This window comes from Xyrauchen texanus, chromosome 15, assembly GCF_025860055.1.
Source record: "Xyrauchen texanus isolate HMW12.3.18 chromosome 15, RBS_HiC_50CHRs, whole genome shotgun sequence".
NCBI lineage: Eukaryota > Metazoa > Chordata > Actinopteri > Cypriniformes > Catostomidae > Xyrauchen > Xyrauchen texanus.
In genome coordinates, this window is record NC_068290.1 from 37,246,006 (window position 1) to 37,261,411 (window position 15,406).

The window sequence follows — 15,406 nt, forward strand, 5'->3', positions numbered from 1 at the left end:
AGTACATTAAGACAAAATACACATGATATTTTTACAGGAAAACAATACAAAAATAATTATCAAAATATGATTTTGCCCTAATATCAAAGGTCTTACTAGAAAAAAAGAGATTATGATCCAACGTGAATTTTCTTGATAAAACATACGATTGTACCAGGAAACATGTGCATGTAAAATGGCTAGAAATAGCATTTTAGCTTAGCATAAAGCTAACAATTTACACAATGTTTATTTCTATTTCTTCTGCTCCAAACTTACTTCAACGTACTTCTCTTGTCTGCTCGTATGAATGTAACACATCATAAGAAAGTGTTTCACCGCTGTTCAAATGCACTTTGGGTCACATCATTTATATGTATAAATGTTTTCCATCTGAAAGGACTAAATATTAAATGTAATAAATGACAATAAAAAGCAAAGTAATCTCTTCAGTAATCAAAATACTTTTTGAATGTAACTGTATTCTAAATAGCAATGATTTAAATTGTAACTACAGTGGAATACAGTTACTTATATTTTGTATTTTAAATATGTATTCCCGTTACATGTATTACTCGCCAACCCTGTGTGTATATATATATATAATATAAATAATCAGGTAAAATCCAAATTTGTTCAGTATCCACTAGACTGAACTTTGTGCTCTGTACAGTATAACTTATACTGATATAATCTTATATTATGAGTTATTTCATTTTCATTTAGGATGCATTTAATAAAATGCAGGGGTTTTGGTGTGGTGTACCGGGCATGTCCTCTGTTACCATTAGGTTGCTGGTTCAGTCGCCACCAGAATTGTGCCCTTAGACAAGACACTTAACCCCATGCTTTCCTTAGTTAACCTCAATGGGATTTTGCCTGTAAGTTCATGGTGCCGTTCTGTGGCAGCATCATGTAAAAGTTGTATAAAAAAGCGAATGGCTTTTTGGTTACAACTCTTCAAAACACTTGTAAACGAGTGTACGTGTTTGTTTTTCGTGTGTTTTTAACGCTTGCACATTAGAACATATTTTATTAACTAATTGTCAGCCATTACTGAGCATATAAAAGCTATAACAAAATCAGCCCATCTGCTCTGGTGAGCTATAGGAACATTGTCCAACACAGCTGCTGGATTCATACTGACTCTGAGCTAAGCACATTTTTGTGGTTGGTAAATCCTGCAATGAGTGTGTGAGAAAGTTTGAATGTGTTTGGAAGAGCATACAACCATACTACTCATGGAGTATGTTTCCTATGCAGTATCTACATTTTCAGTTATGAAATATATGGATGACTTAAATATTTTCCAACATGTCCAGTCTTGAACCAGAACACTGTGTGGATTAGCTGATGTATGTCACAATTCAATGCACTCAACATTCCCAGGAAGATAAATGAACTGGAAGCAATTTAAAAAATTTTGAATCATTATTTAATTGGACAAGAGTAAACAAGAGACAAGAGACATTTTTACAGAAAATCGAAATGCAAAACATCTGTATTTATTGTTGAGCTGACAACTATGTGCCACTCACTGAATTAAACGTAATAAAGTGAGGTCATTTGACAACATATACAACAAACTAGTTCTTCATAGTAGCCAGTGCCGGCCCATCCTACAGGCAATACAGGCAACCCCCTGGGGCCCAAAGTTGTCTGTCAGGGGCCAAATGTGCAAAGCACGTGAACATATGAAGTCATAGAATTTAAAACATTGATGACTTTTAATTTGAAACTCTCTACAATCCAGCAAAATGAGCAGATTTTTTTTAATAGAAAACTTTAAAAAAGAAGCACTATACAGTATAGCTCGGTAGATGACAAATAACGTGTCCAATAGCTTTTATTTCCCCCAACATGAAGATGTTAGGTTCAAATGTACATGAATGCATAAGGGAATATGTGTATTTTAGATACTGCAAGTCACCAATTTATCACCTTATTTTGATCAGCTTTCAACCTTTTTCTAGAAGTACAAATAAACCAGTGTCTCAATTAATATGATGTCATGGAAACTGCAAGTATGGCAATTACTGGGTAACATTTTACAATAAGGTTTACATTAGGTATCATTAAAAATGTATAATACAACGTTCTTAGCATTTATTAATCTTCGCTAATGTCAATATATAAAAATAAAATTGTTTAATGTTTATTCATGTTAGTTCACACTGTATTAACTCATGTTAAAAATTGACAAGTTCTGTAAATGTCTAAATTAACACTAAATACGATTTTTAAGTATTGTTCATTGTTAGTTCATGTTAACTAATGTAGTAAACTAATGTTAACCAATACAGCCATACGTGTTACCCATTTAAATTACACTAAATAAGAAAATGCTGTTTAAAATAGTTTTAGATATTTTAAATTCTATTGGATACTGCTGACAATGCTTGAAATTTGGCTAAAAATGTTTGAAATGTTTCATTAGAGCAACAAAATCAATGAAAGCAAAAAGTTGGCCAGAATGTGTGCAAAAGTTAATAAAAGTTCAAACATCAGGGAACATAAGGTAACAACAGCAGTGTATAGTGTATAATTATTTATAAATAAAATTACATATTTTAAATAGGGCCTATTAACAAAAAACTTCAAAATATATATTTGTAAACAAATATAAAGAATAAACACATACCTATAAGAGAGCTGAGATCTATGCAGATAGGATGGTTTGGTTTGGATGATTTTCCAGATTAATAGCTCATATTTTCATTCTATGTGAAATTTGTTTTGCACTGCACACTATCCAGCATGTAAGCACTCTGGAAACCACTGGATTGCAGAGAGTTTCAAATTAAAAGTCATCAATATATTAAATTCTATGATTTGTTCATATGTCAGACACATCGGGGCCCCAGGCGGTCGCCTGTATTGCTTGTTGGACGGGCTGGCCCTGTGTATAAAATGAGCTCTGAATAATCACAAAAAGACAAATAACTAAAAATGACATCAAATGAAATAACAGCAGTGTATCTAAAATCTCCAAGAAGTGAAGCTAAGCACTACACACTAATCTGCATAATTTATTCATAATGCAAAGCATTGCTGGGAACTGTACAGCTTCTCATCAAAGTATTATTAGACAGGAAGGAATTCAGACACAGTCGATATACAGATGAAAAAAACTCACATAGAGTGAAAATATGAGCAATTCATCTGGAAAATAACCAAACAATCCTATCTGCAAAGATCTCAGCTCTCTAATAGGTATGTGTTTATTCTTTACATTGGTTTACAAATATATATTTCAAGGTGTTGTGTTTATAGGCCCTATTTCAAATATGTAATTTTATTTATACATTGCATACTACATAAAAACAAACAAACAAACAAACCAACATTAGGCTACTATCAAACGTTAATAAAAGTTAAAACATCAGGGAACATAAGGTAACTACAGCAGTGTATAATGTATGCATGTGTATAGTGTATAGTGCACAGCATACAGTAAACAGTACTTGTAATCCATTAGACCACACTCCTTTTTCCCCATCCTATTTGAAGTTTAACCAATAAAAAAAATAAAATTAAAAAAAGCACCTAACCAAATACCAAATAACAAATGAACGAAATACAAAATGACCAACTACTCATTTCACACAAAAGTAGTAATATTTTCTGAGCTTACAAACATAAAATATCTGGTAACAATCTTACAATAATTGCAAATAAATGTATTGAAGACAGTGAACATTGCATAAATTGGTGCAACTGGTACTGATCATCCGAATCAAGCTTAATTCAATTGTGTGCGCCCAAGGTGAACATTTTACGCGACTGTATTTAATACATTACAGAGTGTTTAACCTTTTTTATCAGCAGGGTATTGCAGGGGTCCGGGGTCAGAGGTGGGGTGTTTAGACCCTCCCCTCATCACGGGCCCCGGGGCTCTCGCGCACAGGTGTGACTTTTGATCGGCTGTTTGGAAGCGTGTGCGCCGCTCCCCGGAGTCCGAATGCGCTCTCATTCACAAGACAGTCAACCAAGCGCACTGAACGCAGAGAGCGCGCAACCACTGCTGGGCGCGAGACTGATAACGTCTGCATGAAGTATGGCAAGCTTATCCTCAATCGAACTCTATTAGACCATCTAGTGCAGAGAACCCGTAGCAAAGGCAAATATCTCTATAAACATGGTGTTGGATCTGGAACAACAAAGCCAGGATTCAGATCATGCGTTCGGAATCCCGTGTGATTCAAAAGGACTTCAGTAATGCTACTATATATGACAGCTTTCTATAGCTCGTCAAGTGTTTCATTCAGAGCGCAGCGCGCATTTGGAGACGCGCAGAGGTTGTTCACAGTACATTTGGATAAGGGTCTGCAGGAGACATGGCTTGCCTGCGCTCTGTGCCAAAAAGGAGGAATTATACCGGATCCATCTGCTCTTTGTCGTTATTTCTCATTTTTATCATCGGATGCCTCCAGGTGAGCATGTATGCGCCTCTTGCACCAAATAAATCGCATTTATAATTGCAATGCAATTTATGCATGTTCACTGAGCAATGTTTCTCCATGTAGAATGCTCATATTGCATCTGCAACCCTTCATCGTGGTCCTCGTGTAAACAATAAACCTGCACTTCTGCTGGAATCACTGCGGTTACCTCACAACACAGGTGAGGGCACATACAGTTACAACTCAGATTTGATTGACAGCTGTCAGTCGCACTAGATGTTTTTGTTCCATTATATGGAAGCTTTGAGTGATTTATTCTCATTGCTGTATGCATTGTTTTAGAGGGCTATTACGCATATTACAAAGTTAAAACATCCTACCAAAGAAACATAAAGGTGGATTTGTAAGTGAGAGATTTAGCTGTGGAGAAATGCATATTCTGCATGTGATATTGTCGGCAGGGGGCGCTAGATATCCTAATTGATATGAGCCTTTTAATAAAAGCACCTTGAAATACAACTACCAAACGGTGGTGAAACTTGTGTTGGGATGATTAGACACCTTTTGCCAAATCCACTGTATACTGACCCACTATAAAAGTGGATTGTGATTTTGTTGTCTATCTAATAGATATGCTTTAGTTTACTGATTATCTCTGGTCAGACAAACACACACACAGAGAAAGAGAGGCATAGCACAAAGATTGGCATGCACTGGGTCTTAGTGAACAATGAACAAAGGCAGACACTTGAAGAAGCTCTCCATCAATCAGCCAAGCTTTACAAACAGTCTCTGTGTGCACTTACTGCCTTTATTCTGTGAGGAGTCTCTGCACTATTTGGCATGGGCTTAGAGACTGGAGTAGCCAGATATAATAGCGTGTGTGTGTGTGTGTGTGTGTGTGTGTGTGTGTGTGTGTGGGAGGGAGGGTGCCAGTGCTTTCAGGGGGGCCCGATATTTGGTAGAAAGCAGTTCAAGGACAGTGCTTCAAAGTTTTCCAAAACAGACAAATAAACCAATATAAGATAAATAAAGAAACAAATAATATGAATGACAACGCCAAGTTAGCCTGAAACAACAAACTTGTTTATTCACAGCGATGTCATATTTATATTCTTATGTTCTTCTACTGCTTGGAGCCTTTAATTTTACAGTTGCAGTCATATGTACCCAATAAATTATATCATATATAGTGGCTTTGGTTTACTCTGGTGCGAAACGATCTCATTACTGAGTGTTAACACTTTACATTAATGTTCCCTTTGATAATGGTTTATAACAGCATTATAAGTAGTTTAAAAATGCATTATAAATCATTTATATGAAGTTATAGCAACATTAATAAAAAGGGTGACTTTTGTGCAAATGCTTGCCAAATAGTGAGCATTTTAACTTACATGTTATAACAATTACATGTTAATAAATACACTTATTCATTACTCAAAAGCATAAAATGCCCCAATTCATGATTTATGTCACAGTGCAGCAGAAATAGACAATTCTAATGAGATTAAAAGGAAGGAATAATGTAATTTAGCAACAGTCAGATTCATTTTTATATTCATCAAAGTAATGTCTTGATTCACTTGTGTTGTCATTTTCCTTGTCACGCTGATGTCAAAAGAATGATGATACTCGGGTGCTGTCCCGGTTTATCTAGTACTATTTACCTTATGGTCCTCTGTAAAATATTTTTCAGCTCTTTATGCTTATTCACTGCATATATCATATAATAAATCCTGATGACCATTTTACCACACTGAACTTTATGTACATAGGCTTCTAATGTTAGCAACTGCTTAATAAATTCTACATTTGTGTTCACTTTGCATTAAGGTTCATTTATATAGGTCACTAGTGTTGAATAAGTGTTATAAAGTATTTATTACATATGAGTAAAATGGATCACTATTTGGCAAGTACTGCATGTTGTTGTAACTGCATATAAATGATGTATAATTCATTTGTAAATTACTTGTCATTCATGAACCCCTTTATAAACCCTTAACAAAGGGGACACTGTGGTAAAGTGTTTCCGACTGAATGTACTAATTTTACCATAATAAAGTTAACAAATAAAGTCTGCTGGAAACACGTTGTGTGATTCTACATAAACAATCTACTATAATCTGTTTGCTGAATTGCTAGTGTTCATTGCCATCTTATTACTTAATCAATTGACAGGTAAACAAAATAGACAGTTAATTGTTTGAAGTGGAAAAAACTCACAAATGTTTTTAAACATGATTTCTTTCTTATATATATGTATGCTTATGGTAGTCCATCGCATCCTATGATGACATTCGTTCTCATTAATATATATAGTATGAAATATTGCTGGCTCTATCTATGGTGGATAGCACTAGTAGCTATTTTAATTGTGATTCTTATTTTTCTTTGAAATCATCAATCTAAGTCCTACATCATGGAGGGCTCAACCTCCTGCTATAACAACAAATTTAGATAAATGACCCCCCCCCTGCCGCCGCCCCTCATCCCCCATTCCAAAACTGTTGTGTGCTGTATGCAAGTTTGTGTGAGAGAAAGACCTTTGGGTGTGTGTGTGTGTGTGTGTGTGTGTGTGTCATCAGTGTGTGTCTCATGAGTGTCTCACCTCACGGTCAGAGAACATAAATCTGTCTGGTCATGTCTGTAAAAGCATGTATAACTTCAGCCACCAGACCACCTTTAGGATGAGAGGAGAGCGAGTTTATTTAGAGGTCAAACTCACACAACATTAAAATAGCTCCTCAGTCCTCAGCATATCAATGCTACCTTCATGTAATTCACATCAGCTTGCTTTAGTTACAATAACAATAGAGCATTTGCTATATATAGTATTGTCCCTTTTCCATGTTAATCATAAAATGATCAATTATACATTTAATCTTCTCAATCCACATGCTTTAAGAGCTAGATTTGGATGATAGAAATTGCAGCCAGCCATATGAGTGGAGAAAAACACACTTTATTTTTATTTATTTTTTCACACTTTAGGGATGCCACACAAATACAAGCCCTAAACTGAATTATTAGATGTTAAAAAGTCTCTGAAAAGATTTCTTTGCAGACATTTCGATTACATTAATGTTCTAAATTCCCCTCTAAATTGTATTCATACCTAAACAGAAATAACGTACTGTATAAAGTTACAATGTTGCAAATATTGTTATATACTTTGCATTGCAACACAATGATGACCTCACTTCCTCCTCTATGTAGAATATGATGTTGTTGCCCCATATGAGGTGGACCATCAAGGTCGTTACATCTCCCATGTTGTGGCCCACCACCACCGCAGGAAGCGCTCTACGGATGGCCAAGTTCACGACCTTAGCTCGAGTGTCCACTTCAGACTCCATGGATTAGGGCAAGATTTCCACCTGGACCTGCAGCCATCACGTGACCTGATCGCACCCAGCTTTACAGTTCAGACCCTGGACAGGAGTGGCACCAAGAGCTTGCATCCTTTTCCTAGTGATGACCTATGCTTCTACCATGGGGTACTGAGGTCAAAGGTCAACTCATCCGTGGCCCTGTCGACATGTGCGGGATTGGTGAGTGTTCATTGGGTTATGCTGTTTTAGTGTGTCTATTCTACTTCAGTCTATTCTAGTCTCGTCTGCTATATTCTACTTTATTCTATTCTATTCTTGCCTACTTTGTTCTATATTCTCCATTCTATTCTACATTTTTTACTCTGTTCACTTCTGTTCTGTCCTATTCTATACAATAATTTATATTTTATTCAACTCTGTTATACCCCATTCTATTCTATTCTATTCTATTCTATTCTATTCTAAGTCTACTATATTCTGTATTCTCCATTCTATTCTACTCTGGTCTGTTTTACTCTGTTATACTCTACTCTGGTCTGTTCTGTTCTACTCTATTCCACTCTGTTCTACTCTATTCACTTATATTCGATTCTATGTTTTCCATTCTATTCTACCTTGTTATCTTCTACTCTGTTCTTTATTTTCCATTCTATTTTTCTCGATTATTTTCAACTCTGTTCCTTTCTGCTCTACTCTGTTCTGTTCTGTTCTATTGAATTATATTCTACTCTTCTGTTCTACTCTATTACACTACTATGTTCCATTCAGTTCTATGTTTTAGATTATTTTCTAGTCTTTTATATTCTACTCTGTTTTAGCCTAATCTGTTCTGCCTTTTCCGTTCTATTCTTCTCGATTATTTTCTTCTTTATTCCTTTCTGCTCTACTCTGTTATACTCAATTCAATTCTATAATACTCTGTTCTATACTTTCCCTCTATTTTAATATGCTCACTCCTGCTCTGGTCTGTTGTATTGAATTATATTCTACTCTTCTGTTCTACTCTATTACACTCTACTCTGTTCTGCTCTATTCTATTCTGTCCTACTATGTTCTGTACCCTCCATTCTATTCTACTCTGTTAAGCTGACGTTTATTTGACAAAAGCAAGACATCACAACTTGTTTGTCAAGGATTGCACAATAAGTCATAGACTTATTTCCATTTTGGTCCTTGTTATAAAACAGCATTGTTGGCTCGTAATACCCAGGCATTGGCACATTATAAAATCAAATATACTGTACATATGTAAAATATCACCACTATACATTAACTTTCATACTCTATAGCATAATAACATCACAAAGAAACTTTATTTAAAATTGTTTTTTTAAATAAAAAATTTAAGCAAATATGATCTTTGTTTAATGTCCACAGGCAACATATTCCATTCCTGTGCTCCAATGTATTCATTGTGTATTCAAATGACCTTTTACTGTACTTTACTGTACTGTTAAACTTACATCAATTATACTCTGCCTCGTACTATACCTGTGCCTTTTTCTTACATATGAAAAATAGTTTTTAAAATAACTGGGGCTCTGTTGTTAATTATTCTGTGAACCATTTTAAGCTTTGAATGAGTTGCCCTAAAATCCACTGGTAGCCATTTTAGTTCTTGAAATGTTTTTTTACCTACATGGGTCTGAGGTTAAAACCCCAAGACCAGTATTATCAGTTTATTTTGAGATGTTTGTAATTTCTATAATTGTATTTTATTCAAATCACACATCCAAGAGTTACTAACATATTCAAAGTGACACTATACTAAACTTAAAGCTAATAATTTCAAACAATCTTAGATCTGATCACTTCTGCTCTGATCTATTATATTTAATTCTATTTCACTCCTCTGTACTACTCTTTTAAACTCCTCTCTGTTCTATTCTGTTCTATATTTTCCATTCTATTCTACTCTGTTATATTCTATTCTAGCCTACTCTGTTCTGTATTGTTTATTCGATTATTTTCTACTCTGTTCCTTTCTGGTTTACTCTGTTCTAATCTACTTAATTATGTCCTACTCATCTGTTTTATTCTAACTCTTTTCTATTCTATTCTATTCTACTCTATTCTATTCTGCTCTGTTTTATTCGCCTCTGTTCCATTCTACTCTGTTCCATTGTATTCTATTGTACTCTGTTCTGTTCTACTTTATTATTTACCATCTGATATGAATATTTACAACCTACTTGGTTGATTCATCTCCATGTTTAGTCCATGTTTAGTCATACAAATAGCTGACAATGATGGTGAAAACAGACCAGAAAGTATTCACTAATCCTTAGAGAGATTAAGAGACATTTCTGGCATGAACTGTAGTATGACAACGGTGTCATCATCAATGCAATGGATCATTTGTGTAGGCCTTTTGAATTTCAAATCTGGTTATTTCTGCTGTATTCATCAATCTACTTATATTTGTATATTTGTTTGCTCCATGGATTAATGTTCACCCTGCAAAGAAACCTCGATCCTCCAGAATGCTTTTGTTATTTTGGCTCCCAGGCTGCACGAGAGTCAGCTCCCAGTAGGCGGTGGAATAGCAAAGTGACTGTGCCACAGTTCTCATGACATTACTCTGACTGGACTGACATACTGTGCCCTGTCCCATCAATAGATCCTGTCTAAAAGCCCAGCATTCAAATCTCCTTAAACCAGTGACTCAATAACCCACATAAATTTGGGTCAAGGGAGGTTTTATTAGAGAACAGAGTCTCCTTTATTAGTCAAATAGACATTTGGAGGATCTATAATTGTCCTCAGTAGAAATAAACACATTTGTACTCACATAGGCATTAGTATATGAAGAACAAATCTAAAGCAACATTTAAAAAAAATGTAATGCCCTCTATGACATTCTATTCAAAACATTCTATTTGGTATGTCCCACTTACTGTATGCCATACAATGGAGCTGGCATGGACTCCACAACATTGCAAAACCCAATGATCCATGTTACCCCAGCATGATTTGAAAATGTTCCAAAAAGTGTCTTGTGTGCTTCAATACAGGCAAAGTGAACATTTGTACAAAATGAACACGTTAAATGTCACCAACTTTCTTGCATTGATTAGTGATCCATAAATAGCTCAGAAATGTAAATATTTCTTCTGTGTTTTATGTAATATCTTTTCTTTGTTTTACAGTTTTTACAATTATAAATATTTTAAAGTAAAAGATTTTATATTTTCAATTTGGTCACATTTTTGGACCTCACTATAAGATTTTCCATTCCCCTTCATCTTAATGGCATGTTTATTATTATTATTATTATTTATTTTTGTAGCTAATTACCTCGACCGCAAAAGCCATGTGACTGAACACTTTGAAGCTGTAGGAAAATGGCGTCCTGATTAGGGATGTTCAATACCACACTCATATACTCATACTCGTGCTTGTAAAAATGCTCCAGTACCAAAAACCAATACCATCTGATGTACAAATATCATTGTGTAAATAATCAGTGCACAAATTCTTATCATGTTATGTCCTAGTGAGATTATTTATCACAAAAGCAACAAATGAGATAAATATATAGTTTACTTTGCATGTGCAACATGCTTCAAATGTGAGCAGAGCACTAGTGAATGTGTGGAGAATGTGTTGTGCAGACACCGGCTGTTTTATTCACTGTTTTACTATTACTACTACTTCTACTACTATTGCTACTACTACTACTACTACTACTACTATTACTACTACTACTACTACAACTAATAATAATAATAATAATAATAATAATAAATAAATGGTAATTGTATCATATTTAAGCAATGTCTCACATCTGTGATGTTCTGTAATGCAGCACTTTATTTGAAAAAATATAACTGCAATGTTGGTTTTTTTTGGATTGTGCTGTGAGGTTCTGTATATAAGCACTTAATTTGATTAAACAAACAAAACAAAACAAAAACACATTATGTTGAAAATCATTAGTTATATTTTCATGTTATTAAAGTTTTAATTCATTCATTAATTTAAACACAATTTTTATGATAAAATTGAAATAATCTGTTGATAAGAGTTCAGAAAAATATAAAACAAAAAAACAGGTATTTGACTCTGTGTAGGTGAGTATCAGAAAGAAAGTATCGGTAGTCATACTTGTTCTGGTCTTGGTCCTGATAACACACAGTGGCTGATGGTGCCACAAGAAAACCCTTCACTAGCAACTATTCTGAGCTGTGACGAAGGCAGCAGACAGGGAAAAAGTCAATTTCATGGCTTGGAGAGCGCTCCAAAAATTGGTAAATTTGTACAAAGAAATATAAATACGTAATTGATGTTGGCCGGTCAAACACACACATACCAAAACTTACATGCACAAACAGAGGAAACATCAGTCATAGAGATGGTAGATGCATTTTATAGTTGCCAATTAAGAGTATTTTGTTTTTATAAACTTTAAATATTCTATCCATGATAACATTATTTATCAAAAACAAACTCTAGACCACTGTCAAACACAACTCACATTCCCTCAAAATGGAATTTCATCAAACTCGTAGAAAAAAAATTCAGTCAGTGAACCAGATAATTAGTGCATAGCAAAGAGGGTTCCCCGTCTGTCACTCACTCTACGTTGTGTCGATGAGTTGACACTAGGGGTCGCTCCTGCGGAGCCCAGACTCTGATTTTGAGAAATTGGCGTGTGGAATTTGCATGCCACTCCCCAGACATACGGGTATAAAAGGAGTGACGCTGCAAATACACATCAGATATCTTCTTCGGAGCCGAGAGAGCAGTCACAGAGCTGAATTCCTCTGCCGTTCATTCATCTCTACAAGCTGTTGGCTTTACGGCGCTTCCCAGCGGACCTCCCCCTCGCACACTACGTTGTGCTGAGCACATACCCCTGGGCGCTTCAGCAGCTGAAAAAGAGCTCACGGGGTGAATAACTTTGTTTATATATATATTTATATTCCCTATATATATATATATATATATATATATATATATATATATATACACCAAAAAAAAGAGTATATTTCTCTAAAAGAGTGGCACAAACGGTGAAGCATCTTTTTCTAGATGTCTCTCCATTTGTGTGTATTTCCTGGTTGCGATCGTTCTCTCTCCCCATCTGATGGCCACGATAGCTGCCTCTTGTGTCTGGGTGCTAACCACGCAGAGTCAGCATTTGTGGATGGTTCATGCCCTCACTGCGAGAGCATGGCCATGACTACGTTGCGGTCACGGCTCGTCCTCGTAAGAGCGCAGCGGACCCGCGATCTCGTTTGGAGTGCCTGACAATGATGAGATCTCGATCGCGGCCGGCCCCAACCGCAGGACGACGACGCCCCCCACCTCACAGCCGGCCGGCAAGAACCCTAAGAAGGCTTCGAAGTGCCGAGAGCGAGCGTCTAGCATCTGGATTGGTTTGCGGTGGTAGACCTGAAGGACTTCTCAAAGGTCGAAGAGGTGCTCAGGCACATCAGCCACTTGGGGCTTCAGGTCAACTGGGAAAAGAGCAAGCTCGTCCCAGTTCAGAGCATCTCTTTTCTCGGTATGGAGTTGGACTCCGTCTAAGTATTAGCGCGTCTCACCAGCGAGCGCACAGTAAGTGCTGAGCTGTCTGCATACGTTCAGACGGAACATGTTGGTCCCACTGATATCCTTTCAGTGGATCCTGGGGCATATGGCATCCTCAGCAACGGTTACACCACTTGGGTTGATGCATATGAGACCACTCCAGCACTGGCTGCAGACCCGAGTTGAGAGACGAGCATGGCGCCACGGCACACACCGCGTCCTCGTCATGCAGACGTGTTGCCGCTCTCTCAGCCCCTGGTCAGACCTAGCGTTCTTACGGGCAAGAGTTCCCCTAGGCCAGGTCTCCAGGCACGTCATGGTCACGACAGATGCCTCCCAACGTGGCTGGGGCGCGACTGCATTGGCACATCAACTGCCTCGAGTTGGTTGCAGTACTACTTGGTTCTCGGACCTCACGCTCCTCGCGACAGCCCCCCCTGGCGAATTCCCCTAAGGAAGGACCTTCTTTCTCAGGGTCAGGGCACCATCTGGCACCCGCGACCAGACCTCTGGAATCTCCATGTCTGGCCCTTGGACGGGACGTGGTAGACTTAGGTGGCCTACCACCTGCGGTGGCACCTTTACAGCCTTAAGTGGCGTCTGTTCGCTCAGTGGTGTTCTTCCCGTGGTGAAGACCCCCAGAGTGTGAAGACCCCCGGCTGTCCCCCTCCACCTTGAAGGTGTATGTAGCCGCTATATCGGCACATCACGATGCAGTGGAAGGTAAGTATTTAGGGAAGCACGATTTAATTATCAGGTTCCTGAGAGTTGCGAGGAGGTTAAACCCCCCCAGACTGCGCCTCGTTCCCTCGTGGGACATCTCCGTGGTCCTTCGGGGAGCTCCCTTCGAGCCCCTTGAGTCAGTACTGATGTAACCTCCGTTCCTTGATGGAGGAAACGAGACGTTGTGTCCCGCCGGCCACAATACTGAACCAAACGCTGACAGCGCCGGGTCTTTGGCTCGGCTCCTCAGTGCGATACCTGATCTGTATTTGCAGCGTCACTCCCTTTATACCCGTATGTCCGGGGGAGTGGCATGCAAATTCCACATGCCAATTCTCATTGGCCTTTTCTCAAAATAAGAGATGTCTGGGCTCCGCAGGAGCGACCCCTAGTGTCAACTCATCGACACAACGTTGCAAATATCAGAAATATCCACAGATAGACAGACGCTAAAGTTAATTAATGAATTTAATACAACAGGAATTTACTTATGTGTAGCTTATGTTTTAAGTGTAGCTCTATATGCGTTTGACAGCCAAAATTTCAGTGTGGAAATTATGAATCCCATTTCATTTGTAGCGTCATCTAAACACCAAAATATAACAGAATATATTGTATTAAATTACTTTCTAATTGTCTTAAAATTGCTTTGAAAATTTTACACTATATGGGCATTTTGTAGATTTGTGATAGATATAAATCCGGGTCGCTAAAGACTCGAGCTATGTAATAACGTTTGGCAAAATACCCATGTATTTAATAGTTAAATCGATGTACAAAAATCACTTTGAAAGAAAGCTGAACAAGTAGTAAAAGATGAAATTACTCTGATTCTGGCATCTGATTTTCCCCTTTGAGGTAATCTTCTGTAGCAATTTATTTCTATATGACACCTTCAAAATGACATTTAACCTTTGTGTGATCATCAGCTTTTATTAGGAGGCAACTCAAACTGTACTGTCATTGTAAATGTACTGGCTCAATAACTAGTTGAAATATGTCTTGGCAAAGTGATGCTGTAATGCTGGCGACTATCAAACTGTCCCCAGCTGGTTGTGATTAGCAGGCCAGTACAGTGTGGTGCCATTAGTTAACTCAGAGTCTTCCATGGCCTAATGCCTTGTCCAGTACAGCCAATGTATAAATTCACTTTGAATGACTGAGTCTGGCTTGGCTGATCATCACTGGGGGTTGGCAGGGCAGGGCTTTGATGACAGTGAAGAGTTTGCCATAAAAGGCTCCAAATATAAGTTTAAAGTCTGGGCGATCAAATCCACAGTTCGTTGATTTTAAGCTATGGCAACGGTGCAGACAGAGGTTTTCTGTGTAAATGTTAAAAGGTACAATAGCTGACTTTAGTGGTGGCACAAGTGATGCCAATTATGAGGGTCATTGGAAATGGCAGTCTGGGTTGAGACGGGTGCTGTG

General features: G+C 37.4%; 1 protein-coding gene across 1 annotated transcript in view; it reads left to right on the plus strand.

Annotated features, from left to right (window-relative positions):
- The first annotated feature begins 4,280 nt into the window (after nt 1-4,280).
- The window catches only part of LOC127656228 (A disintegrin and metalloproteinase with thrombospondin motifs 16-like), a 117,915-nt gene continuing 106,789 nt past the window's right edge, over nt 4,281-15,406 (plus strand). The window contains exons 1-3 of the mRNA XM_052144434.1: nt 4,281-4,412; nt 4,506-4,602; nt 7,605-7,939. Of these exons, the coding sequence (XP_052000394.1) occupies nt 4,317-4,412; nt 4,506-4,602; nt 7,605-7,939 (528 nt within the window). The 5' untranslated portion in view covers nt 4,281-4,316. The remainder of the gene's footprint in view (nt 4,413-4,505; nt 4,603-7,604; nt 7,940-15,406) is intronic.